The sequence below is a fragment of the Lathamus discolor genome, chromosome 3 (genome assembly GCF_037157495.1).
Source record: "Lathamus discolor isolate bLatDis1 chromosome 3, bLatDis1.hap1, whole genome shotgun sequence".
NCBI classification, from domain to species: Eukaryota; Metazoa; Chordata; class Aves; order Psittaciformes; family Psittacidae; genus Lathamus; species Lathamus discolor.
Window position 1 is genome coordinate 73,451,518 of NC_088886.1, and position 27,724 is coordinate 73,479,241.

The window sequence follows — 27,724 nt, forward strand, 5'->3', positions numbered from 1 at the left end:
AGTCCAGCAGCTGGTTCTTCCAGAAGCACTGCAGTGATACAAGCATCCAGAATCCCACCGTGGGGATGCAGGCTGTTGGTGAGACTTGAGTGATAAACACGGGGTGCTTTGAGTTCAGCTTGCCAAGGCTGCTGCCGTGTGCTCACCATGCCTGCTGTGATGGCCCGAGAGCAGGCCTCTGTGGGGAAGTAAACCCAGTGTAAGATGCAGACACAGGTCTCTTGGCTCCTTGCTGCATTGAGGCAGTTTGTGTGATCCCTGTTTCCTCGCAAGGACTACCATGTGCCTGCAGGTAGGTCAGAGTCCTTGCTTGTGGCTGAGCCCCGAGGCTGGGCTTTGAGAAGAGCTGCAGCTGGACTGGGATGTTGGGAGAGACTGGTGTGTGCTGGGATGGGAGTGATCCTGTGTGCAAGGGGAGGATACAAGTTGCAGCTCTGTGCAGCCTTTGGCAGCTCTTCCTTTCCCAGCTCCCTTGGGGCTCTATCCCTGCATCACTCTCCTGCAGTCTCCAGCTCAGCCTGGAGCACAAAATGGGCCTGCATGGACAAATAGGGAAGCAGGGAGAAAACAACTGACCCGGAAGCGTGATTTCCAGCTACTCACACCCTGAGCCTTTGTTTGGGAAAACAACGTGACTCATTTTTCTCCCACGGGCTCTTAACTTCCCTGTGCATGGAGTTCCTGCATGTGCAAGGTAAAGCCAGAGGATTAATGAGCTTTGAAACCCTCCTAATGTTAAATGCATAACATTTATTTGAATAATAATAATAGTAATAATAATAATCTTTATACTATAGCATGCACAAGCAGTGACCACCACAACCTCTCTGGTGGGGTAGGGTGGCTGCTGCTGTTGGATGCCCGGGCTTTTGGTACACACACGCAGCCCAGAGCTTTTGTTTCCTGGTTTAATTTGTGCTTCCTGGCTTTTTGTGTGCAGTGGCTGCAGTTTCATGCTGTTTCTCCTGGTGGGGGGGGAGGCTGCTGGCGAGCTTGCAGGCTCATGAAGAATGGTTAGCACTGGGATTCAGCTCAAAGGCTAAGCCCAAAATGTGCACAAACAGTATCTGTGTTAAGCCCTGTTTCCAGCCTGTACGTTTTATCTCGGTGTACTCTTTCTGTTGAAGCTGCAGCACCCTCTTCTGCTGTTTTATCTTCTTAGAGGTGCTATGAACTGCAATCAAGTTGCCTTCCAATCTTCCACTGATAAAACTAATGCAATTTATTGGCTGGGCTATGTAAGATGCTTTTTCCTGCAGTTGTTTGTATGTGGAGGGGGGTATGCCTGTGCCCTGTGGATCTTGTTGGCAGGAGGGGGGGTTTAATCTCCTTCATGTCATTTGACCTCTGTCAGGTAACCTTGGTTTCTTTCATAGTGAGCATGCTTCATCCCACCTTTGCTCATGGCTGGTCCATCTCTCAGCTTGCTGCAGCAGGAGGCTGGAGGGAGCTGACAGCAGCACTTTGCTTTTCTCCCTGGCATCATGTGTTTAAAAGTCTCTGAATAAAGTGTGTTGTGTCAGAGGTCATGAAGCAGTAAAGTCTGAGAAGTGACTTCCCATAGCAAAGGCTAGAGAAGATACTCATACATCCTTAATGCAGGGTGTAATCTCACAGTTCGGAACACTGTTAAACTCGGTGATAATTATTTTGCGTCTTTTTACCAAACATTGATTTCTGAACTCTAATGTTAAGCTCTACAATCACAGAACTATGGAATGGTTTGGGTTGGAAGGGGCCTTAAAGCTCATCCAGCTCCAACCCCCTGCCACGGGCAGGGACACCTTCCACTAGAGCAGGGTGCTCCAAGCCCCTGTGTCCAACCTGGCCTTGAACACTGCCAGGGATGGGGCAGCCACAGCTTCTCTGGGCACCCTGTGCCAGCGCCTCAGCACCCTCACAGGGAAGAGCTTCTGCCTAAGAGCTCATCTTAGACTCCTCTCTATCATCTGAAGCCATGCCCTTTGTCCTGTCAAAGGGAAGCATTTATGACTTGTGCAAGCCTTGAATTACCTATCTGCCTCCAGGTGGGATGTGCTGGAGATGAGAGCGTCATTACTGTGTTTTGTAACATAGTGGTATTTCCCTTTCTTTCCAGTTTAGCATCTTCACTGGTTTAAAGTGTTCCAAGTCTCATTTTTCCTCTCTATCCGTCTTTACTGCTCCCAGTCCTTGAGCAGTGAAGCTGGCTTTGTCAGTCCATGCTTGCCAGGGAAGGGGGTTAGTGCCAGACCACAGGCTCTGGGCTGGAGCCTGCCTCACAGGGGCCTTTTCTGCTGCTGACATCGGTGTGAGCCACAAGAACTGGGGACAGAGCCATCCTCTGCTGAATGAGCACCCTTGGAGCCCTGAGCTGGCATCTGCCCGCATTGCCCTGCCTGCTGCAAAAGCCCAGTGTGATGGAGATTAAAATAGAAGTGGTTTCCATCAAGAAAGCATAAAGCATCTTCGTTTCTGATGTTGAGAAGAAACGTGGTGTCTTAAGGTTCGGCATGGATGTGCCGTGCTGAAGGAAGCAGTACCCAGCTCTTGGTGTTGGACTGCTGCAGTTTGCCAGCTAGAAAATGAAGAGTTAGAGGAGGAACGTCTGGGTTTTCCCGATAGATACGTTTTTAAGCTGGACTTTAAAACTGTTCCTTATGCCTAATGCCTGTGGGCTGCTTCTTACCCTGTAAAACTGTCCACAGCCATCAATATATAAAGGCTTTTTGTACTTAGTTACAGTAAACTTAGTTTAAGTTCCAAGTCTCATGTTTGTTTGAAACTCAGGGAATGACTGAGTGGGGTAATATAAGGAATAACAGTTTGTGAAGCAACTAGATGTTATAATAGCGTGAAAACCTAGTTAAAAGCTACTAGCAGTTTGTTGTCTCAGGATTAATTGTGACTTTATTTAAAGCAATGCTCATGTAGAAAGGCAATTGTCAAAAACTCTTTAATTTTTTTTTGTGTGTGTGCCACAAATATGGGAATTCCATGTCAAACATTGTTTATAGCTTATATTCCGAGGGTTTGGGAGAGGTTTTAGTGGATATAGGCTGCTAGGTTGGGAAAAATTAGAGGAAATGGTAAAACCTCATGCTGTAAATGCAGTATTCCCATTTGGTGGACTTGAGTGTAGTCCATTGCAGCATGGGAAGCTGACTGCAGTTGATGCTGTGTTGAGCTTTCTAGGTATTTTCACTACTTCATGCTAGAACCAAATTATTATTGGCATATTTTTCAGGATTATTGGAAAATGCCACCATGAAATGTTGGGAAATTGAAATGTCTTTGGAAAAAAAACCCTGAGACTGAATTAATGCAACTGTCATTGAATCCCAGCCTGGTTTGTGTTGGAAGGGACCCTAAAGCTCATCCAGTTCCAACCCCTGCCACGGGCAGGGACACCTTCCACTAGAGCAGGGTGCTCCAAGCCCCTGTGTCCAACCTGGCCTTGAACACTGCCAGGGATGGGGCAGCCACAGCTTCTCTGGGCACCCTGTGCCAGCGCCTCAGCACCCTCACAGGGAAGAGCTTCTGCCTAAGAGCTCATCTCAGTCTCCCCTGTTCTGGCAGGTTAAAGCCATTCCCCTTGGCCTGTCCCTGCAGGCCCTTGTCCAAAGCCCCTCTGCAGGTTTCCTGGAGCCCCTTTAGGCACTGGAGCTGCTCTGAGGTCTCCCCTTCAGGAGCCTTCTCTTCTCCAGGCTGACCCAGCCCAGCTCTCTCAGCCTGGCTCCAGAGCAGAGCTGCTCCAGCCCTCGCAGCATCTCCATGGCCTCCTCTGGCCTCGCTCCAACAGCTCCCCGTCCCTCTTGTGCTGTTGCCCCAGAGCTGGATCAGGACTGCAGGAGGGGGGGCTCTCCAGAGAGCAGCAGAATCTTCTAGTATACGGTATTCAAATATGTTGTCAGATCTCTTCTTGCCGAAGTTGTCTAGTCCAGTTTAAGACATTCTTGATGCATCCCTTTAGTTTGTATTGTCCCAGGCTGTGCTGTGTAACTCACGTACAGCGAAGGTTTTGTAGGGTGCCAGCACCCTCTTGTGGGCAGTGTCACAGCAGAGGATTTTTATCTTCTCAAGGTGCAAATACCCAAATCCTTTACAGGTACAGGTGATGCCCGCACTTTGATCAGCTGTGACACTGTGTTTCTCTGTCGGTTGTAGCTGCTTGACTCAAACAGTCTGTTCCTTTGGGAACACCTTCTGAGATTTGCTGGACCAGTTTAGAACAGTGTGATCTTCACACTGATGAAGTCATGTATTTTCTTATAATTAGGAGGTTATCTATAAAAATAAAGCCATCTGCTCTTGTTGGAACAGCTGGGCACTCTTCGTGTATTCATGGAAATAAAAGACAGTTTCTTCCCTTTATCCTGTATCCTCCTTACCCTACATCTGCCATTTCTTCTCCACCCCACCGCTGGTACTTGAGGGGTCTTCCAGTTTTGCCGTCACTGATGCCCGCAGCATCAAGAAGCTGGTGTTTGAAAAGGGGGTTGTACTGGAATGTGGTGTTTTTCTTGCAGGATACGTTGCCTGTGCTAACACAGAAGCTGATTTTAGTCTTAAGCTATTATTGACCACAGTTTTTGCTGACCTTTACTGCTAGAAGGTGCAGAGGTAGCACATGGTGTTCTTCTCGGCAGCTGCTTGGACCTGTGGGATGTTTCTCCTGGCCCCAAGCATCTCCAGTCTGGATTAATTTGGGTTTATTCCCATTTATTTTCCCAACCAGGAATGTCCAGAATTGTTTCTTCCTCTGCCTTTGCTGGGATTACTGGGGAGTTGGCACTGGGACTGTGTATGTGCATTATGTACTATTCATTCTTACAGAATCAGCCATTTGTCCCTTTTAAGGTTTGAGTTGCCATTTGTAATGCGCTTAAATGTGGAAAAGAAACAAATCCCGTGTTTCCTCTTTTTTCCAGGTTGCAGGATCAGCATGTGTCTCTAACAGTTAAAAAGGTAAGCAAAGGTCTTATCATGACATTCTTTGTGTTCTGATTGCTGCATTCAGATCAGAACTTGGAGCAGGGGATTCATCTGAATGCATTTAAAGAGCTCTTTTAAACTTTATTACTCATATAAAACTGTTGTGTTTGTCACTGCTTCCCTTCAGTGGATCAGTCCAGTTTGAAAACTAAAATACTGTTGAAATAGCTCACTCCGTTACAAAACATGACTTCCCCTTCTGCCTGCAGATTGACCCCAATAAAACTTCATAATAGATCTACATTACAAGCCAGTCTACCGTAGAATACAACTGCAAACATTGGAAGTTATTTCTAATCGGAGCTGGGCTCTGCACTGGGTCAAGGGAGCAAGAGGTGTAAAATCAATTCTTTGGGCCGTGTGGCAGTAGATGGTGCTGTTGGAGTGGGTTTTACCACCCGAGGAGCTGACCTGCAAGCTGAGCCACATAGTATGGGGGCTCCTGGGGTTCCTGGTGTGCAGCCAGCAGCTTTGTGTTTTGAGGTTTGCTGTGCTGAGCGATGCTGAGGCTGAAATTAGCCTGTAACAGTTGTGGTGGTTGCTGTAGTTTAGCTTCAGTATTGCTGCTGTACACGAAACTTGAAGCAATCATACGATCATAGGCTGCTGCCTTGCTCTCTGCAAATTGTGCTGTTTGCTCCAAGGAGCAAAATGAATTCTCCTAAGGAATGTTTTTCCCCTTTTCCTCTCTATCAGTGGTGCCTTTCCTTCAAGGCTGTGTAGTTATAGATACCTCACCCTCCACTTAATCCACATTATTATAATATCACATTATCCCATAATGTCACATGTTGCTTTTTTTGTTTATAAAAAGGCTGGAAGATGCCACAGTTAACATTGGCATTGGGAAGTCTCTTGTTCAGGCCCAGCATACAAACCCTCATCTGGAAAATGTGTGACTAAAACATTGCCCTTTAAGTTTTCCATAGGTTTGTATTCCTGCTCTTCAGGCAGTGTCTGAAATTGCCTGAAGAGGAAAAATTGCCAGGGTCACTGAAGGTGTTTGGTTTCATGCATTGGGATGTGCAAACTTCTCCTTACTTACCTCTCTCTTTGTTTCTGAGATGCGCACAAGACTGAAGCCACACCAAAGATTTGCCCTCCTGTTTTAATAACAAAATAAAGAGGAATTTGCCTTTCCACACTGAGTAGTGAGGATGTCTTTGCTATTGTCCTTCTAAGAACACTGCCCTTCCGTGTCCCTTTGACTTATGGAAGGGTTAATTGTCACATGTGCCTCTTGTGGTGGGTAGGGATGAGCTGCAGCTTTCATTCATTGGAGCATCCTGTGCTTGGAGCAACTGACCTCAGCTGGGTGAAGGGATCTCATGGCAACACAGGGGCATTTTGGGGGTACACCTCTGCCTCGTGAGGGGTGCTGGGGGTGACTTCAGGGCTGGTCATGGCACCTCCTTTAGCTGCGGCACTCAGCCTGGGGACCCCCTCCAGCGCGCTCCGGCAGCGCTGCAAACGCAGGAGGAGAAGCCGGCGAGCAGAGCGGAAAGGTAGAGTTTGAATTGCTGTGTGCTCACAACAGGGTATGGATGGGGGGTTGTAATGTAGGCATTTTCAGGGGAGGTTTGAACCTGTCATTGCTAAGTGCAACTTTAGTTTGGGTTTATAAGAAGTATTTTGAACAGGATCCTTCAGCATCTCCCAACATTTCCTTTTATTAGCTTTCAGAGTTTGGAAGGAGAGCACTTTTTAACACATATGAAACATATCTAAAGCTGTGGCTTTCTGACTTCTACTCTCTTCTGAGTTTTGGCTCATCCATCAGGCTATATTTTTCTTCTTATATGCCATTCTCTGTTAACATAAAACGTTGGGTAGTTGCTGTATTTTCTGTTCAAGATAATCTAGTTTTTCTGTAACGATGAGGGTAAACCATGACATCTGTTAAGAACCTTTTACAACTTCTTTTTCTTGCATTGAATACACAGAATATTCAAACAAAAGAAACTCAAGTTTTCTCTCTCTCATACTCACATAGCACATCCTTGCTATAGACAACATCTAGTTTAAAATCTTTCAGTTAGTTTCTTGGGGAAATAAAACAGACACTGTTGTAGTCTAAGGTTGCAGAGTGTGGTGCTGTGCAGAATCCCTTGGCTTCAGTGAGAAGGTTGGGCCATCAGGTGGACTTTGGTTTGTTAAAGGCAAAAATTCCCTCTGCTACACCAGCATAGTACAGTTGAAACCTGAGAGACATTGAGGTGCTGGAGTGAGGCCAGAGAGGGGCAATGGAGCTGGTGCAGGGCCTGCAGCACAAGTGTGATGGGGAACGGCTGAGGGACCTGGGGGGTTCAGTCTGGAGAAAAGACGGCTCAGGGGGGACCTTGTCACTCCCTGCAACTGCCTGACAGGAGGATGGAGCCAGGAGGGGCTGGGCTCTGCTCCCAAGGAACAAGTGTAGCTAGGGACCACATTGGGATCAAGTTTGGAAGATTAATTTTCTAATCAATATGTGAATGAGAAGTGCTGAGAAGTTCTCTACCCCAGTTAAGTACTGTGTCCTGCATGTTACGTGTACTGTTTGGATGCTTTTTGCTAGGAAAAGTGGATGTTACTTGGACTTCTTGAATAAGTATATCTAATTCATTCATTTAAAAGTTGAAGGGGGTCGTTTTTAGAAGTCAGTTGTAATGGAAATCAGTGGGGTGGTACTTCTCTAAAATGCACACAGTTGTCTTGCTGTAGTGATGCACTTGGAATAGGGAGTCACAGGGAAAGATACACAGCTTCCCAGGATAGCTTCCCACCTCTGGTGCTCTGAGAGACTTCAGGTTTACTTTACAGCTTGCTTTAGGCATCAGTCAAATCCTAGCTGTGGTAGGACAGTCTTGGGGTAGGATCAGTTGTTTGCCAAGCAAAGGGAGGAGTCTCTGGATGCTTGTAGAGCCCATGCACCAGGATTCCGTATCTGTTAGTATACTAAAATATGATATATATCTTAGTAGTTCTTTTTCTAGCTCTTCCTTGCCTGGGAAGGTGGGTATGTCTGCAGTGGGAGCACATGTTGTTGAGTTGAAATGTGGTGGGATCACATAGGTGGCATAAGTTCCACATAGGTGGAACCCTTCCTGCTCTATGCAGGGTGAGTTTTTGTGCTTAGATGACAATATCTAATGAACCAAAGCACTGGAAAGTATGGGCTTACTAGTTTGGGGTCTGTGCTAGGTGTCTCCTGCAAGAGAAGAGGTCAGCAAGCAGAGCAACACAGAATGATGGGGTGTTGCAGTGCTGGGTGCTAGAGGAAGGTGCTGAGTGCACCGCTGACTGCTCTCAAGTGTATTTTCTGTATAAGGAAAGGATTGGGAAAAATGTGTTCATTCATTATATACAAAGAATAAATTCAGACTCACTCTTAAGCACATATGGTTAAACTGTGAAAGGACACGTCATTAGGAAATGTGGTCAGACAGCTTGGTGTTGTTTGGCTGCATCACTTATTACTCTCGCATCACATCTCTTACATACCTTATAGCTCTTCTGTCAACTGTCCTTCTTCTGGGCTATGTTAACTGATGCTACCAAGTCTGTTTAGTACATTTATATAGATTAATAGTAATAAAAGGTATAAATTCTGTCTCATGTGAGCTTCAGTAATGCCGCAAACAGTCTCCATTAACTTATACACATAGTGATGCAACTGGCATTCCTCTTTACCTGTGCCTTTAGCTTTTTTATGCTTTTCCTCTACTTTATTCTGGAGAAACAGGATGGTCAGATGTGGGGAGGTAGTGCTGAACCCTGACTCAGAATCCAGCTGTTCAGGAGGGTTTCTGTCTGGGTCTGGGGCAGCTGAACACTGTTCCTGTGTTCTCACCTCTGTAGTAATTCAGCATTGTCCAAGCCTTCTGCCCATGAGCACAGTGGTGCTGCAGAAGTCACTGGGGCCAGTTTGATGGGGTACATAAAGTGACAATTATTTACAAGCCCTGTTGATTACAGTTAGCTCATTTCCTCTTGTTACACCGGAGTTGTGCTGATGCTATACAGTGCAAATGTGGCAATGCAGCTCTGGTACTTCAGTAAGAAAAGGTCTCTTCATACTGTGCTGCAGAAATAGTCACCAAGGGTAAAACAAATGGGAAGATGAAGCCAGGTATTAGCCTACCTTACAACAGCCTGTTAATTTATCCTGAACTCACACGCTTGGCAAACAGAACATCTTTTTGAATACAGTACTAATAGAAGCATCCCCCCTTTTTTCATGCATGCTTGCAGTGCTTGCATTTTTAAACAACAAATATACTTTGGTGTCAATGAATAGTTAAAAAGGTTCTTACTCATCACTTTGGTTTTGTTGTCTTTGCTGATCAGTTCAAGGGAAAATGTATTAAGTTTTCATACTTGCTTGAGTTGTGTGCTTTAAAGCCCCAGATGTGGTTAGTAAGGACGTACAGTTTAGGCGGTGGACAGTATATGGTACTAGCAGGGGTTGTTTGCAACTAGTGAGCATCCCTTTCCTAAATTCAGCACTGTGTACAGCAGGCTGGTAACACTATGGAGATGTTGGAGTTTGATTCCGGTTCCAAAATGCCACGTTAGTCCATGCTTGCTATGAAGTATGTATCATCCCGATGCAATAAAATCCCAGTGCTTTCATGGAAATGCATAAACTTTGGTTTCTGTAGGCCACAAAAGAAGTCACCTTTTTGTAGGCACCATTTTTATACCACTTTGGCACACCTGCTGACTGGTGCTGGTGGTGTCTGAGCTGTGCATCTATACAGAATCGGTGCTGCTGCTTCTATTTCTGTAGAGGAATGTTTCCTCTTCACTGCTACACCAAAGTGTGCATAATACTGTCCATGATACACATCATAATCTGGTGGATGATAGTATTAGTATGCCCAAAGTCATAGACTTACTGATAGTTTGAGTTAATTAGGATCAGAATCAGCTTTCTCTATGGGAATAGCAAAGCAAATTTAAGCAGCTTTTATAGAGCAAATGAAAGTAGCCTGGTTAGTAAAAGTTCTGCTTGAATTTCTAATCTCTTTAAGGGAAAAAAGCTGATTTGCCTTTCCCTTCTCCATCTGCTTTAGCCAGGACAGCAACCAGGGCTGAGAGATGCCCAAGCTAGTGCTGCTGCAGTGGAACCATGGCACACTTTGGCCTTAAAAATTGATGTATTGGGAAAAAAAAATGGAATGGATTGTGACATTTGAAGTATTTCCAGGTGTGATGGGGACCTGGATCAGACAGGGCTGTGATCCTGCCATCCTGCCTTGAGCCTGTTGCACTGACTAGTGGCATGGGTACTCCTGCATGTATCGTACTCACTTTCAGAGCGTGCACTAACACAGTGACTCAGACCTTCTCAAGTGGTGTCTTCTTTCCAAAGTCCCCAGCTGGCACTGAGGAAATCTCAACAACTCAGTGTCTCTGGCTCTTTATTTGTGTAGCAGTCAACAAAAATCAAAGTAAAGTGCATCCTGTCCTCCTTTCCTCCCACATCCTCTGTGAAATCATTGTCTTCAAGCTGTAGGTGTTTCTTTTGACTTTCTCTGGAAAATAACTCTCTTCGTTTCCCAGTTCTCTCACTCATCCCTTCTTCCTCGGTAAGGATTTCTGTTGTTCATCAGTTACTGCTGGCACTTGGGTACTTGGCATTGATGTACCAGCCCAGTGACAGTGGGTCTAGGGACGGGTGGTACTGCAAGAAAAGCAATAAAATACATGTTTTGCTTGCTATGGAGCCACAGCTTTCAGTCGTTGATGATCATCTTGGTTTTGGGAGGGATCTTGGCTCAGGATTTAACCAAACCAGACATTCATCAGTTTGGTGCTGGGTAAGAAGCTGCATCTGCAGTGGCCTGACTGCTTGAATTGTCTGTGTGGTGACCTGCAGAGTGTATTGGATGTTAATTTTGAGTTTACCCCTCCCCCCCACCAAAACAAACAGTAGTGAGCAAAAGTAGTTTACATACTCTTTCAGATCAAAAATGTTGCAGTTCCTCATACAAACCCCCAAATTCTTGCAAACCTGGTGAAATTTGCCATTCTGCAGAGTGCGCTTCAGCTGCAGAAATAGGCACTTTGGGGAAATACTGTGTGAAAAGTGAGCAAAACCCAGGGGCAGCCCAAAGCAAAGCCTGTGCCCAGGCTGCTGCTTTGAGGAGAGATTTAATACTTTACATTGTGTTATTGGTACCTCAAAGCTGAATTATCCCACTCTCTCTTTTCCAGACAGAAGCAGTCTCCGCCAGCCAAGAAACCAGCAGAAGTGTCTCACAATGGATATAGACGATGAAGAAAACATGAGTAAGATGTGTTTATTTGCACAGTAATCACTTATGTAATCATATCTGAAGGTGACTTTTTCTCCTAAGCATAGGGATGGCTGTGAAGAAAGTTGGGAAGCACAAATTTACTTCTTCATATGTTTTAAACCATGGCATAGAAGAGTGAATCAGACCTTTTGCCTTAGGTGTGTTTTAAATGCACATGATGCTAGTCTAGCTATACCTTGTATCTCATATTTTAATTCCAGCAACTGACTAATCAAAGAACATACTTCCCTGGGTTGAACCAGCAATGAAGAAGAGAGGGAGAATCCCAGTAGTGCCAACGCTAAGGGTGAGGGACCAGTCAGAAGGGAGGAGTGAGATGAAGGAGATGGAGTTTAAGTGTATAAAATAATGAGGGGAAGCAAAAATTGAGGAAGGAAAAACAGAAGGAGGAGCGAGGGGAGCTTGCGTGGCTGATTATTCTTATTCAATACTGATTGTTCCAGCCCTGAATTATTGAAGTGCGTTTAAGCATAGAAATAGTCCAATATAGTGATCATCTCGATGCATACACTAGTTAAGTACTGCTAACGGTGCCGTGGTATAATTAAGATAACCTGTGGAGAGAAGTGTTCTCACTAAAGCATACAAATATTTGAATTATTATTGGCTTTTTAACTCTTTTTTTGGTGAATAAGAGAAATGTTCCATTGCTGCTATGCTGACATGTTGTGTCTGATTGTACAAATATGTTATAATAACAAGTGTGCTCCTCTTTCCCCTGAGTGACCATGGCTAACCAGCGCATCACTGGCAAAGCCCAGCAGCGTAGGAAACTTCGGAGCAGAAGAGTTGTAGTTCAGGCTGGAGGGGTTACAGAATGTTTTTATAGGGAGATAAAGAAGTTAGGTTATTGTGTTTAAAAATACAAAGCCAAAAATTAAACATCACCACCCCATACCCTAAAACTCTTCTGTTGATGAGAAAGCATCTTCTGTTTTTTGAGTGCAACAGGGAACTCAACTGGAAGATGCTAGCTAACACTTTCTTTTCCTTGCTATAAAAGAAATGACTTCATTACTTCAGCTATTTCTAAAAGTGGTCTGCCTAAGGAGGACTCCATAAAATGCAAGAGATGGAATTGAATAATTCACTTAAGAGATTTTTTTAATATAAAACATCCCCTTATCTCAATAAGGAGTGTATCTGAGCATGAATAAAAGCTCCTTTCTAAGCTGGGGAAAGCACCACTTTACAGGGGCATTCTGTAAGCAAAATAATCAATTTTTGTCTGCTTTTGGGTTGTTTTTTTTAGGTGTGTCTTAGTGCATCCCTATGGGAACACATTCACTGAACATTTTGTCTTACCAGGAGGCTGGGTCCATGGAACTGGGAGCCAGAGGTTTGGGACATGCATGGTCTCCCGGCCACTGTTGTCTCCCGGAAATAGGTTCTGAGTTGTCATCTGTGCCATGCTTTTGAAAGGGAGCTACAGATACCAATGGCTAGTTGCATGAGCCCAGTCAATAGAAGGTGCAAGAAGACCTTCCTGCATCTCTGTGCCCACACGAGCATCATGAATTTGAAATGTTAAACCACCAGATTTGAGGGGGAGAAATCAAAGGTGAAATCACTGAGTTCTTCACCTTGATTTGTGCAGAGATCCTTTAAAAAAATTAATAATTCTGTATTTTTCTGTCTCTGAAGATTAAGAAGTTTGATATCAAAAGTTGGCTATTAATTTGTTATTATTTTATGTAACTCCTTTTTGGGGAGGTATCATACGGGGGAGGAAAGTAGGCACAGGCAGTACAGCCTGCAGCTGCGTAAGTAGAATTGCTCTGCAGAAGCCAGAATTAGCTGAAATCTTGGTTCAGCTAAACTGTAAGACAGTGATGACCTCCCTGCAGTCCCAATCCAGCTCTGGGGCAACAGCATGAGAGGGACGTGGAGCTGCTGGAGTGAGTCCAGAGGAGGCCATGGAGCTCTGCTGCTCCATCCCTCACAGTGTTCAAGGCCAGGCTGGATGAAGCTTGGAGCACCCTGCTCTAGTGGAAGGTGTCCTGCCCATGGCAGGGGGTTGGAACTGGATGAGCTTTAAGGTCCCTTCCAACACAACCCTTCTATGATTCCATGATTCTACATTAATATCCTGGATAAAATGCAGTGTGTCAGGCTTCAGTTTTTAAGGTCTTCCTCTTTTATCCTTTGAACATAGAGAAGATGTTACAAGAGATTTGGGAAAGATGTTTTTTTAGAATGCTTTGATTTGATTTTCTGTTGCTTTGCATGGAGTTCATGTCTGCAGCACTCTGAACACCCCAGGAGCTTGTGCCAGAAGCCATCTGTCTATGATCTGAGCATCAAATCACTAGAAATAACTGTTTTGCCAGGTGTAAATTCATGCTGTGGCCTATCCTTATTGATTATTACAGGCAAGGGAGCAGTGGGGCACTTTGGAGGACATTTGGGCCACTAGCATGTGGCTGTCCTGACCTTTCTCTGTGATCATTTTCCGCCTTTTTCTAAAAGGATGCTTCGAAGAGATCACATGGGGTATTTTTCTGCCTGTTGTTTATGCAAAAATGACTCGATTTGGAGTTTCCCCAAGCAGTAAATGAGAGCAGCAGTATAAGGGGTAGGTAGAGACATCTTTCAGTTCAGCTAAGAGTAATCTCCATTTAATTAAGTGTGCTCCAGATCAGACAAAGCAGGGGGAGTGTTGTCTCTCAGCAAGCAGGTAAGTTCCCCCGTGGATAAACCATCTTAATTAGACAGTGTTTAATTACAGGGAGTAAACCCAGCAATAACCCAATGTGCTCAGATGGAAGATTTCATTCTTTAGCAGCACCAAAACTTCCTGTGCCTCTTTCCTTCTTGAAAGGCTCTCAGGTTTGTCAGCCTCTCAAACAAGACTGCAGGGTTAGGACTTTACTTCCACTGACGTTGTTGTCCTGTGATCCTGTCAGTTACGATTTTTACTAAGGCTTCTTCCCCAGACATCAGTCACATTGTTTTGAGTGACTGGAAGATAAGCCAGTCTTATGAAAAATGCCTTATTCTTCGATCAGGGGTAGTATTAATGCTTAAGAAAACAGGATCCCATTATCAAGTGTTGATACCTGTATTAGTGTTGAAGTATTGAATACACAGCAGCCACGGTGGACCTCAGAGGGCTCCCTAAAGCATTCACTCCTTGAAAACTTCCTTAAAGACTGGAAAGCACATAGGCTTGACAGCATATTTCAAATCTAGGATTAGGCTGGTTTTAAACCCGGTTTAGGGTAGGTGAGGAGATCCACCAAGACTATGTAACCTTTCTGAGGTCAGATGTATGATGTTAACATATGGTCTCATGTCAACCCCAATAAAAGTTCAAGATGAAAGGAAAAAAAGGTAATGAAGAGCAGACATATTACATATTTTATAATTCAGATGGGAATTTCTTTTCTCCTTCCAGCTCTCTTCTCTGCTTTATCCTTTCCAAGAGTGTTTCAACATTCACATTTCTCATTTTCCTGCCTAATTTTAGCTGTGATGCTGTCAGCACAAAGCTTAACACTGGTCTCCAAATCAGACCAATAGACTTCAAAATGATCTGAGCTGGTTTTTAGAACATACATGGAGTGGTAGGTCTACATCTGCCACAACCTCTGCTGTGCAGCAACCTAATTTTGCTCCTTTTGAGTACTGATGCTCTCAGCTTGAGCTATGATGGGGTCCTGAATCAGCCAGAGCTTTCAGGGGACGAAGATGCCCTCCTTCATGCTCCTTGCAATGAGTAAGAGACTCCCCAAAGTCTTACGGTCTCTAAACCAGCATATTACCACAATGAAGAAGATTGCAGAATAGAGCATGAAGAGTAAAGGTACAGAGCGTCCAGCAGTGGGTCTGCTGAGAAGAGGATGACCCTGGGCCAAGGCCTCCAGTGTAGAGGAGGGATGACAAGGTTGGAGACTGCTGTAAAATCATGCGCAGGAATGGTTATTTAATATTAGAATCATCAAACTGACAAAACAGCAAAGAAAACCCAATAAATGCATTAAGTGAGACTAGAAGGTGGGGGTTCAAAGCCAGCAATGGGAGATATTTTCATGCAATGTGTAGTGCATTGCCTGGGATACTGTGGATACCAAGGGGTTTATGGGGTCTTGAGAGGTAGATAGACAAATCTCTGGGAGAGAAAACCCTATTTGTGGCTCCCTGCCTTGCTCTCTGAGACAATCCAGAGCTGTGGTTTGTCCTGGGGAAGGGCTGCTGTGGCCTTGCCCTGCTTTGATACCCTCTCTTAGGGTCTGCTGGTGGTCCTGTCAACGGCAAGGATGAGCTAGTAGGGCTGTTCTTAGCTTCTCTAACAAGGTGAGATGCCTGGGGCAAAGGGAGAGCTGTTTCTGGACAGCAGGGAGAGGCTGGGCTGGAGGAGTTACTTCATGTCTGAATATAGACAAGATTAAAGGAGGCAACTCCTCTAACATTGTGGTGATAGCTAATCTTCTTTTTTGACTAATCTGTCGGATCTTCTCCAGCCCTAAGGACCTTGCCGCTGCTGGGCAGGACAGGCTAAAGGAAAGGTCCAAAAGCATGTCTTCACTCTCAGCCTGCGAAGACGTTTCTCTTTCTTGCAGTCCAGTGGCTCTGTGGGTTGAAACAAACCCGGGTCCTGGTTCTCACAGAAAGTCTTTTCCTTCCCATCACAAACAAGGCTTGGATTTGGATCACCTGCATGATATAGAAACTTGCTCACCTTCATGGTCTCTGCTTTGACTTGGGCTCCTAGCTCCCTGCTTGCTTTCTCTCCTAGTTTCTCCCACCCTGCAGGTTCTCAAAGCTCACAAGCCTGGTAGCTCTCAGGCAAGGAGTAGTTTCCTTCCCTTCTTTCATATTGAGACAAGGTAAGCATGCAAGTTTCTCTCTTGCTTCCTACAAGGTCCCTCTCCCCATCAGGGCATCATTTCCCCTACCTGTGTCAGGAGATAGATTAAAGAGTTCCTCCAGCTGCTGTACTTCCATGAAAAAGATCGGGGGGGTTGTTATGGGTTTTTTTAACATTCAGCTGGAGATGTTCAACTCATATTTTCTTCTTATGGTTTCTACAGGCACTTGTAGGAGTGTTCATATAAAAAGAATAATAAAACCAGATTTAGTATTAACTAAATTACTGCTGTTTAGCCTAAAAGTCATATTGGTTGATAGCACTAGTTCCCACGAGTAAGAGCAATGTTCCACAAATGGTAGTTTAGATAAGATATAATTTTTGGAGATGACAGCTTCAGATAAGAAACTCACTACAAGGAAAATTTAAAATGTCAGTATATTATCCTTAGATTCCTTCACCATGTATATATATGTATATATAAAGAATATATATACATGAACACTGTGTACTGATAGTTGTGGCCCTCTAGTACACATTCTGCAGGCAATACAATTTGTGGATGAATATTACAAGAGATATTCATTAAATTCAGCAGCTTTCTAGCAATGAAATGCTTCAGAATATTGAGTGGTTTATTCTTGGCTGACTTTAATTGACTGGAGTTCATCGTTCAGTACTGTACCGTTTGTTGTGCTGTTGTGATTTAACAAAATGAGTTCCTGCTCTGGCTTTTTCTTTTGATCTCTTTCTTCTTCTTCTCCTTCTTTTCTCTTCGAGCACCGAAAGGAGTAACCTATCGAGCTTTTGCTGGAGGATGTTATAAATGAAAATTTAGTAACTATTCCATCAGCTTTGTAATCTGGGCGAAGTGATGTGTGCATGGTAGGGGCTTCATAGGGATGGCTTCAAGAGCGGCTGCAACTTGTCGCTGTGAACAAGAGCTTCCACTTGAGTTTGCTCATCTCAATTCATACTTAGCATCTAGTTACAGTGTAGAGGTAATATAAAGAGTTTGAAGTTTTGGAACAGAAGAGTTAGAAATATTTGACCTACTAAATTTGCCTTTTCATTCACAAATGCCAACATAAGCACAAATAATTAATGTCCTTATTTTCTTTAACAGGGTGAAAATGAGGTCCTTGCAGTTCTAGCAACTAGAATTCCTTAAACATATGTCTGACATACAACACCACCAACGCTCTGCTTTAGAAAATAATTCATTAAGTTAATATTACAATCCCCCCTACATTAAAATATCACTGGGATTGCTCAGCTTTTGTCGCTTGTGTTGTGGTCTTAAGAGAGGATCCTTATCATGGTGTTTGTAACTGTGACAGCAGCCTTCTTCCTTTGCAAGGAAGTACAAAATAGCTTGTAAATGACAAATACAAGGCTTCTTAACAAAAGGCTCTATGGAAATACATAAAGTAATATATATATATAAAGTAATATATAAAGTAGCCTTGTGGTGATGCTGGCACAGTGGGCAGCTTACATTCCTCAGCAAATGGGGGTGAGGTGAAATGAACATCTAGGAAAGGTGTAAAACCAGTTAAATTCAGAAAATACAGAGTAGCTAGGAGAACTGAAAGCATTCAAACACTTTCCAGCCATGGTGCCTACCAAAGAGCTGCCTAATTCTTCATAGCTGAGGTTTTATTTGTGTCATTTTTCAATTTGAGCAACTACAATCACTAAGAAAAATGTGCCATGAATAAAATCAGGATGAAGTATAACTAAATATCCATCTCCTGGTCTTAAGCATTCATTTGTTAGTTTACTAGTAGTTCTTTGTTTTATAGGCGAATGCTACTATATTTCTGGTTTAAAGCACTCTTCAGGCCAAACACAACTTGTCAGTGAAAGTTTTGTTCCAGCATGATTAAATGCAGAACACCAACAAAACAGCTGCAGTGCTTTTTGCTATCTGATCCTATCAAATGTGTAGTTTGAGAATCAGTCTTGAGTGTGTTATTTCTTGAGTTACCGACGTTTTCTTGCGTTGTTATTGTGTCTGATTGTGTTGTGAAGCTTTAACCTGTGAGCACACATCACTTAACCAGTTACAAAGAGAGATAAAGGAATCTATAAATTTTGCATTTACAAGATCCTGCACCGAAGGCATTGTAAGTTACTCTTTCTGGGCACCACAGGTTCGAGCAGCACCGACGTTAAAGAAAACCGCAACGTGGACAACGTTCCCCCCAAGGAGGGCAGTGGGCAAGGTGCCGGGGAGGGGACACAGCTCTCCAATGGTGGTGGCAGCAGCAGCAGAAAGCGTCCTTTGGAGGAGGGCAACAATGGCCACTCCAAATTTCGCCTGAAGAAGAGGAAGAAAACACCCGGCCCCATTCTACCAAAGAATGCCCTGATGCAACTTAATGAGATTAAACCCGGTTTACAGTACAAACTCCTCTCCCAGACAGGCCCGGTTCATGCCCCCATGTTCGTCATGGCGGTTGAAGTCAATGGGCAGGTATTTGAGGGGTCTGGCCCAACAAAGAAGAAAGCCAAGCTTCATGCTGCCGAAAAGGCTCTCCGGTCTTTTGTCCAGTTCCCAAATGCTTCGGAAGCCCACCTGGCAATGGGGAGGACTCTGTCGGTCAACACGGATTTCACCTCCGACCAAGCGGACTTCCCCGACACCCTTTTCAATGGGTTCGAAACACCAGTCCCTTCCGATGCTTCCTTTTACCTGGGGTCCAACGGGGACGGGTCCTTTAGCTCTAGCGGGGACTATGGTTTGCCATCATCTGCCGTAGCCAGCAGCCTTTCCCAGTCGCCTCTCCCTGCACCATCACCTTACCCCTCGGCCAGTGGGAAGAACCCTGTCATGATCCTGAATGAGCTGCGGCCGGGGCTGAAGTATGAGTTCCTCTCGGAGAGCGGGGAGAGCCATGCCAAAAACTTTGTGATGGCCGTGGCGGTGGATGGGCAGACTTTTGAAGGCTCAGGAAGGAATAAAAAGCTGGCAAAAGCTCGTGCCGCTCAGTCAGCCCTCGCGTCCTTGTTTAACATGCAGCTGGACCAGACCCCATCTCGACAGCCCATTCCTAGCGAAGGGCTCCAGTTACACTTGCCACAGGTGAGAAGCCCTTTGGGTTTTGTTGATGTCTTTGGGTAATGGCCAAGAGTAGCCAAGTCATGAGTACTGAGTCAGCTTGAACAGCATTTCTGCTGTTTATTCCACTTCTGTAGATGTGTGGGCACGTGTCTGCATATATAGATATACACATCTATATATATATACATACCCACACATCCATATATATGTTATACATATATAGACGTGTATATATATAGATAGATATACCTCCCATATGAAGACAGGCTGAGAAAATTGGGGCTGTTCAGCCTGGAGAAGAGAAGGCTGCGTGGAGACCTCAGAGCAGCTTCCGTTGTCTGAAGGGAGCTACAAGGATGCTGCAGAGGGACTCTTCATCAGGGATTGCAGTGATAGGAGAAGGGGTGATGGGTTCAAACCGAAACAGGGGAAGTTCAGGTTGGAGATAAGAAGTTCTTCCCTGTGAGGGTGCTGAGGCGCTGGCAGAGGGTGCCCAAAGAAGCTGTGGCTGCCCCATCCCTGGCAGTGTTCAAGGCCAGGTTGGACACAGGCGCTTGAAGCAACCTTGCTCTAGTGGAAGGTGTCCCTGCCCATGGCAGAGGGTTGGAACTGGATGAGCTTTAAGGTCCTTTCCAACCCAAACTATTCTATGATTCTATGTATGTATGTATTAGGTGATTTATTTACTTATGACTTCTGACAGTTGAATGAACTCTTTGTATTCTGTGGGGACAAAGGGGAGACTTTATTGCTGATGCTTTCAACCTTGATCATGTCACATAAGAGATCACCAAGCCCAATGCAGTGCCAGCCTGGATTATAGTTTGTAGTAAGGAAAGCTTGAATCACATCTTGCTCATCTTGGGCAGCAAGGCTTTGAAGGAGTTCAAGTCAGAAATGCTGCTTTGGGTAAAACTATTATTTGATACAACAGTTTTTAGCAGAGAAGAAAATCATTCTCTTCTGCAAACTGAAGCTGTTGGCATGAACAGAGGTGAATAATGGAAGTCAAGGACAGACTGAGAGAGTTGCCGCATGTTTCAAGGGTCTAAATAAATGATACATTTGCAGTGCGTGTATCCAAGACTCATGGTTAAGTAGTTGTCATCTAAGGGATCGTACTCTAACCTAGTTAGTTAATAAGCATATCTAAGTTACCTAGACAAGTAAATATTGATGAGAAATAGTTTAAATCAAATAATTGCTGTGCTAGGGAAGGTACCAAACATCCCAGACATTTAAAGTGACTAGAATGGAGTACATTTCATTTTTTTAGTGAACAAAAGTTCTCCCTTATTTGCTTGCTTGTGTTTCTCCCTATCAAACTATAGTAATGTTTGTTCAGGTGCCCTCTTTCTACTTGTCTCTTGGGTCTTTTTGATGATATTGTATGCCTGTCTAAATTCAAATACTCGCCTTTGACTTTTGTAACATTCTGTGTATTTACTGTGAGAATGTCAAGGCTTTGACCTTTTCTATCTCAAAAACCATGGGTTTAGATTTCATGAAAAGGATGCGATACTGATCTGATTTGATAATGTGGGGTTGAAGAGTGTAAGTAGATGTTGTGACTATTTAAAGTATGTTCTTTTCTCAAAATGCATGGGCCACATGCATAATTTAGGAATTCCTAAGCATCCCTGGATGCTTTCTTTTTTAATAGTGCAAAATTAATGCATTATTGATGGATGTTTCCTTCAATTTCAAATCTAGGATCAGGCTATTTCAGGTAGTCACGATTTCTTCAGTAGATCCAGTCATTTCAGCCTGCATTCTCTGCTGTACCTTGAAGGGCAGATTTGGCCCCAGACCCCTAAAAAATTCACTGCCAGTAATTTATGTGTTACTGGTTCTTGAATCAGTAAATCAGTGAAAATTGGAACCAGAATAGAGAAGGGGGAAAGAGCAGAAGGTGAGACCTGAAAGAGGAGGTCATTTGTCCTCATTCTAAGAGGGCAAAGTTGTTTCTCTGCCTGGTGTAGAACAGCTTAAACAGCCTCTTTTCTCATAGGGATTTCCATGGACTGCTGTCAGTGCTGGGTTTTTGAGCTCCTTGCTATTGCCAGGTTTTGACTGTGTTCCAGGTAGAGCTTATGGGATGCTGAGGGCATTTGAGCCTCGGGTACAGTTCTAAATAACAAGAAAGCAACACATGCAAGCACAAATCTCATTTTTTCCCAGCTCTCCTACATTGACTTTGATACCCAGATTGTGTACAGCAAGGCATGCCCAGGGATACTTGTGTTTCACCCCTTGTAGGTGTGCACTGATAAAGGCTGCTCCAGTGGGGAGGAGAGCCCAGTGTGCTTCAGGAGTAATGCCAGCAATACACTGGGTGGGAAGGTTGCTGGTACTGCCTCGTGCAGACCCGATTCCAAGTCAGTTTTTTATTGAGGCTTTTGAGGATCTTGTCATCATGATATCATCATCCTTCATGCACTTCACTGGGTTGGATCACACTGCTTTTAAGTATACTTAGCTGTCGAGCTACTGGAATGATATGAGGTCTGTTACATATTAGTGATTTCGGTCTGGTATGTATTAATCACAGAATCCCAGACTGGTTTGGGTCGGAAAGGACCTTAAGATCATGCAGTTCCCGCACCCTCCCATGGGCAAGGACACCTTCAACTAGACAGTGTTGCCCAAAGCCTTGTCCAACCTAGCCGTAATTAATGATAATTAATGATTAATAAGGATTATGTTAAGGGTTATTATTAATGATTAATAAGGGTTTTAAATATGTGGTGTTTTCAGATTTATATGTATATAAATATGTATATAAATCTGAAAGATTTATAGTATATTTAATTTTATATATATTTATATATATTTAAATCCAAATAATAAATGTTTGGTGGAAATAAAGAGAGGTGGAAGGTGACCCTGCCCAGGGAAGGGGGTTGGAACTAGATGAGCTATAAGGTCCTTTCCAACCCAAACGAGCCTGATTGTACAATACAGTGTGATTGTGCTGATGGAGGTGTTGGAATTGACTGCCTGGGTTGCAGGTTCAGAACTTGCCTGTAGCTGGTGTGTTACTTTGTGGTGCCTCATGAGAGAAATCAGTAGAGCAGAGTTGAGAGGAGAGATGGTCCCTGCTCCAGCAGTGGTGGTGAGTATCTGCTGAAATGCACATCGGTGATCCCACACCTCCCGACAGCCGCAAGAGCTCTGGAGAGGATGCAGTGAAAGCTCTCAAATGGTACAGAAGGGCAGCTGACATCAGGAATCAGTTTATAAAATGGGCATAGGTGTAACTTTATGGTCTGCAGAGTTGGCTACTGAGGTGCTGATCCCATGGTTTAATACTTTTAAAACGAGTCTCTGCAAAGCAATCTGCCTTTGGTTCCACCACACAGGTAATCACCAGCATTTATCTGGGGTGGTCTCTGTGGCAGCTCCTCTACCCCCATAAAGCATGGATGATCAGGGGGTTCTACAACACCGTTGTTGCAAGATACGTATTAACCAAAATCAGTCTGTGGATTCACTGTGACTTCATCAGAGAGAAGAGAAGTGCACCCAAAGTAGCTTTGAGCGCACGTGCCTTAATGAGCAGAGTGTCAGCTATTTTAGTTCTTTCCTTTTTGGCATTACCCAACTTTGAATAATGATGTAATGCAGGAGTGGGGGTAGAGGAGCTGCGTGTTAGATGTTAGGGCACTCACTGGGAAGGTGAGACACGAACTCCGTTGCTGTTCCAGTTAATGTTTATTTATGTGAAAGGGAGTCGAGAATGAGAAGTTAAAGATCCCTACCCAAGCCAGTCAGTGCTCTGGGCTTGATGTGAAGACAGCTTCAAGTCCTTGGTTTTGACCTGGGGACAGCAAGGACATCATTTTATGCCAGAAAGTCTCATTGCTCGTGCTGCAGTGGTGTGTTCATAGCCTGCCTTATTCCCATCTCTTCCATGCTCTTAAGGACTCTTAACTATGTTAATGTAATGGGGAGAAAAGAGTAATGCTTCTAATTTAGCACGTGAGCATTCTTATAAAAAACTAAAACCTTAGCAGGTAAATCTGTAGACATTTAATAGTGTTTGTTCCTCACCACCCCTCTGTTGTTGTGCAACCTGAGTTGCAAAGAGAAAAAGAGAAATCTTTACTATTTCTGCCTGTTTTCTGGCAGTGATTTTTTTCCTCCTGCACCTACAGTTTCTCCTGTATTGTTTGACTCTCTAGTGGTCATTGTGTCTCGCTTGAGCTGTGCTTAGTCCTTTCTTATCAGCCTCCCCAGTGTCTGGCTTTGTGTTCATTCAAGCGGTTCTTGGTTTCCTTGCCAGCAGCTTAGTTCCAGGCTGCTTGAGCTGCAGCCCCATCCCATCCTTCTGTGCCAGCTTGCATCTTCGCAGAGGGACTCGCTGTGTTTTCACTTGTATACCAACACCACAGTTTCCTATGTGAAAAAAAATGATCATTTTGGGAAAAGCTAACGTGTCCACCTTGTGTGCACTTTCAGTTCTCGCCTCTTGATGAGAATCTATTGAAGGCAGCCCTGGTTCCTGCAGGGAATGGGCAATCGCATGGTGTAGGTCAGCCTCCGTTTGGCTGGGTAGGTTGAGGATCTGTGTAGTGATTTGCCCATGTTTGGTGACCTGGAAGGATCACAGAATGACAAAGTGATTCCATCTAGTGTGTACCTTGCCTTCCTCAGCAGCTCCCTTGGGAACAACCAGCTGTGCTAGCATAGATTGCTGTGGGTTTCGATTTCTTTTCAGGTGAAAACTCAAGGATTTGAGTTTTGACTCATCTTCTCTAGCTGCTATGGTTCCAGCTTCCTTAAAAACAACGGGTGAGATGAGCTGCAGTGTTGAACTGAACTGTTGTTCAATGAGAGCAGGACTGGTGTTTTCAAGTATTCCTTACTATTAGAAGTTAGCCCCCTTACAGCCTGATCCATGTTGCTTGCAAGATACAATAAGGCTGTGGCTGCTGTAGTTCAAGTTTTTCCTGAAGGTGAAGGAGATAAACCCTTCCTCATACTGAGATAGCTTATTTGGGGTTATATGATGACATTTTCTATTCCTAGGTTTATGTATGTCTTGTAAAAATGAGAAAATGTTGAACCAGCGTGGAAAACAGACTTGTTCCTATTTATATAATGGGTAATGAATTTGATTGTTGTCAAAGGTTTACAATGGTGGGTTAAGGAGCCTGGTTTTTGCACTTCAGACTTCTTGTCAGGTCGAATGTTGAGGAAACTGAAATGATGCTTTTTGAGGTTTGAGCATGAAAGTAGAGACTTATCTGTCTGTCCAGTTGTTCTCCTCAGCCTCAAATGTTCATGACAATGTGAGCATTAGGTGCTTTGATGCTTGGCTTAGGGCTGTCTGACCCTGTTTTAATCGATGTGGAAGAGCTATGAGTGCTCAGGATGCCTGAAAATCCCATCCTTGACGTCCTGCTGATGCCTCCGTGTTGTTTTCAAAGCAAACAATAAAAACTCCTTTGATTTCTTGTGTCAGATCAATGAAAAGTGCAAATCTATGACCTAACGCTGCTGTGATGTTTACGGTATTTGTTTAATTGTCTAATGTGCATTTCTGTGTGATTCCACAGGTTTTAGCTGACGCTGTTGCACGCTTGGTTGTAGATAAATTCAGTGATCTGACGGAAAATTTCACGTCTCCACATGCACGTAGAAAAGTCCTTGCTGGAATTGTCATGACGACAGGTAAAGAAAAGGTCCTATTTTGCCTGCTTAAACAAGAGAGCTCCGTTTGCCTTCTAGGAAACTCCCTTTTTTCCAGTCAGTCAGTATTGAAATAGATTTCCCCAGTTTAATCTTCAAGGTGCACTAAATAGAGCAATTAAATCTTAGCTGAAGTTAATTACAGGAAAATTAGAGCTGCAAATACTATCTTATGCCTGATTCAGGCATCTAAGATAACTTGTGCTCTACGAAATACATGTATCTCTTAAGATCTGACAGTAAATCTAAGATGAATTGTACTGCAGTGATCACACAGATGGTATTCTTGGGTTTTGGCATCTCAAGTAAGAAATGATGCTTGCTTCCCAAGGTTTTTAGGTTTTGCACTTTGTTATTCTTGCTCTGTTTTATTCTTAGTGATTTCTGTCTCAGTCATTTTAGTCAAAACATCTGAAAAAGCAGCTTATGTTTTGGCAGCTGACACCATCATGCATGTACAAGCAGTAGGAATGTTGTAGTTCTGACTGCAGGTGTGAGATCTGCCAGTGAAGTTCTGCCTGAAGCTGATCTGCGACCACCCGGCTGCTGAATTTTACTTACACTAAGATTGCTTTTGTTCTTCAGTCCATCTGAACCCTTTACTGAACATTCATTTTGGGCCCATGACGAAATGTCGTAGAATCCCAGGCTGGTTTGGGTTGGAAGGGGCCTTAAAGCTCCTCCAGTCCCAACCCCTGCCACGGGCAGGGACACCTTCCACTGGAGCAGGGTGCTCCAAGCCCCTGTGTCCAACCTGGCCTTGAACACTGCCAGGGATGGGGCAGCCACAGCTTCTCTGGGCACCCTGTGCCAGCGCCTCAGCACCCTCACAGGGAAGAGCTTCTGCCTAAGAGCTCATCTCAGTCTCCCCTGTTCTGGCAGGTTAAAGCCATTGCCCTTGGCCTGTCCCTACAGGCCCTTGTCCAAAGCCCCTCTCCAGGTTTCCTGGAGCCCCTTTAGGCACTGGGAGCTGCTCTAAGGTCTCCCTGGAGCTCCTAAGGTCTCAGCCTGTTCCAATTAGTTGTGTGAGTCAGATGGATAGTGATAACTGTACAGCCTTCCTGTGGTGATTTGCGCAATGCCAGCCCTTTCCTCCTGCAGGGATGTTTGTAGGGGCCTCCTCCAGAGCAGAGAAGTCTGAGGGTGCTGGTTAGGGTAGATAACTCTTATCATAAGACATCCATAGTGAGCTGATCCTGGCCAGCAGTCAAACCAGCAGTCCCTTGCTTGCTGCTCTCTCCTGGGGCATGGAGAGAAAACGTAAGGAGGGCAAGAAGACTCATGGGTAGACAAACACTGTAACCTTCAACATAGAGTCATAGAATCAACGAGGTTGGAGAAGACCTTTAAGCTCATCCAGTCCAACCATTCTTCATCACTGCCAAGGCTACCACTGACCCATGGCACTGAGGCCTCATCTCCACGGAGTGTGAACACTTGCAGGGACGGTGACTGCAGCACTGCCCTGGGACATCCTCTCTTCCTTTCCCTGGGCTTCTGTTGTATTGAATGTATTGGACTCCTATAGTACGGAATGTTTTCATACCAAGAACTACACTTCTAGAAGCATTACACTGCTGATAAGCTTCACAGTGTTTTAATCATTTAAACATCTTCATTTCCTATTTTTACCTTTCCTGTTGTTGATTTAATACCCTTCCATAACATATTTCTGTTTTAATAAATCAGTGACTTTCAGGTATCTAAAGTCACTGTGAATATCTGGAGAAGTGGCAAGGAGGCACATGCTGGAAGCTAGCCGGGGCTCAGGAATAAAGCACCATCTTCATAGCCCAGGCTTTAATAACTCTTCCTGAAGCAGCACTTTTTTCGTTCACGTTTTCTAACTAGTTGAGGTTCTGCACTAAGATGATTTGTTGGATTAGTTGTGATTTTAGTTGCATCTTCTTCCTGAAACTTTATTTTGCAGGTACAGATGTGAAAGATGCCCTGGTAATAAGTGTTTCTACAGGAACAAAATGCATCAATGGTGAATACATGAGTGATCGTGGTCTTGCATTAAATGATTGCCATGCAGAGATTATAGCTCGCCGGTGCCTGCTTAAATTTCTCTATACACAACTTGAGCTCTATCTAAGGTGAGCTGGAGGGAAAAGGCAGCTGAGCTGATCACATGGAACTGGAAAGGTGTCTGTGGGAAACATCTATAAACATTTCAGTGTGAACCATTTGTTTTGTTGTATTAGGGTGTTTCATTTAGAACTCAGGCTCTTTGCCCTAAGGTTTGATATAAAACACGTATTCAGTTAGCTATCAATCATGAGATGGGAGGACAGAAAGCATTATTGGGAATCATTTTGTAAGCTTGAACTATGCAGATCAAAACAACCTCAAGTGAGCTAATGGGTGGTGATGTTTCATGCTGTTAAGTGCCTGAAAGCTTTTAACATCTGGGCGTGTCAAGGGCTCTATATTTCCTGTCACAGTGGTCTTTTCACTTTGTTAGTTGTAATAACTGTTATCTTTATACTACAAAATTTCCAGACACCCTGTGGTTGTTTTAATGCCTATTAAGACTGCCCAGCTTATGGTTCTTCACGTGTTCATGTCAGTTCTGACTCTGGCTTTGTTCTCCCTTTCAGCAATAAAGAAGATCAACAAAAATCCATTTTTATCAAGTCGGAGCGAGGTGGATTTAAGCTGAAGGAGAATGTGCAGTTCCATCTCTATATCAGCACATCTCCGTGTGGCGACGCGAGGATTTTCTCCCCACATGAAGCAGCACAAGAGGGTATGACAGCAGCCCTGCTCCGGCAAGGAGGGTTAAAGTATTCTTTGAGCATGTCCAAGTGGTACAGTTAAAATTTAGGTGTCTTCTTTCCTTTTAGCGTAGATGTGTGTTTAGACAAAGATCTC

At 44.1% G+C, this 27,724-nt stretch overlaps 1 protein-coding gene across 1 annotated transcript in view; it reads left to right on the forward strand.

Annotated features, from left to right (window-relative positions):
- The window catches only part of ADARB1 (adenosine deaminase RNA specific B1), a 59,374-nt gene that overhangs the window by 14,172 nt on the left and 17,478 nt on the right, over positions 1-27,724 (forward strand). Inside the window, exons 2-7 of the mRNA XM_065669783.1 lie at positions 4,911-4,947; positions 11,173-11,247; positions 18,243-19,174; positions 24,715-24,829; positions 26,778-26,946; positions 27,451-27,599. Coding sequence (XP_065525855.1) covers positions 11,220-11,247; positions 18,243-19,174; positions 24,715-24,829; positions 26,778-26,946; positions 27,451-27,599 — 1,393 coding nt within the window. The 5' untranslated portion in view covers positions 4,911-4,947; positions 11,173-11,219. The remainder of the gene's footprint in view (positions 1-4,910; positions 4,948-11,172; positions 11,248-18,242; positions 19,175-24,714; positions 24,830-26,777; positions 26,947-27,450; positions 27,600-27,724) is intronic.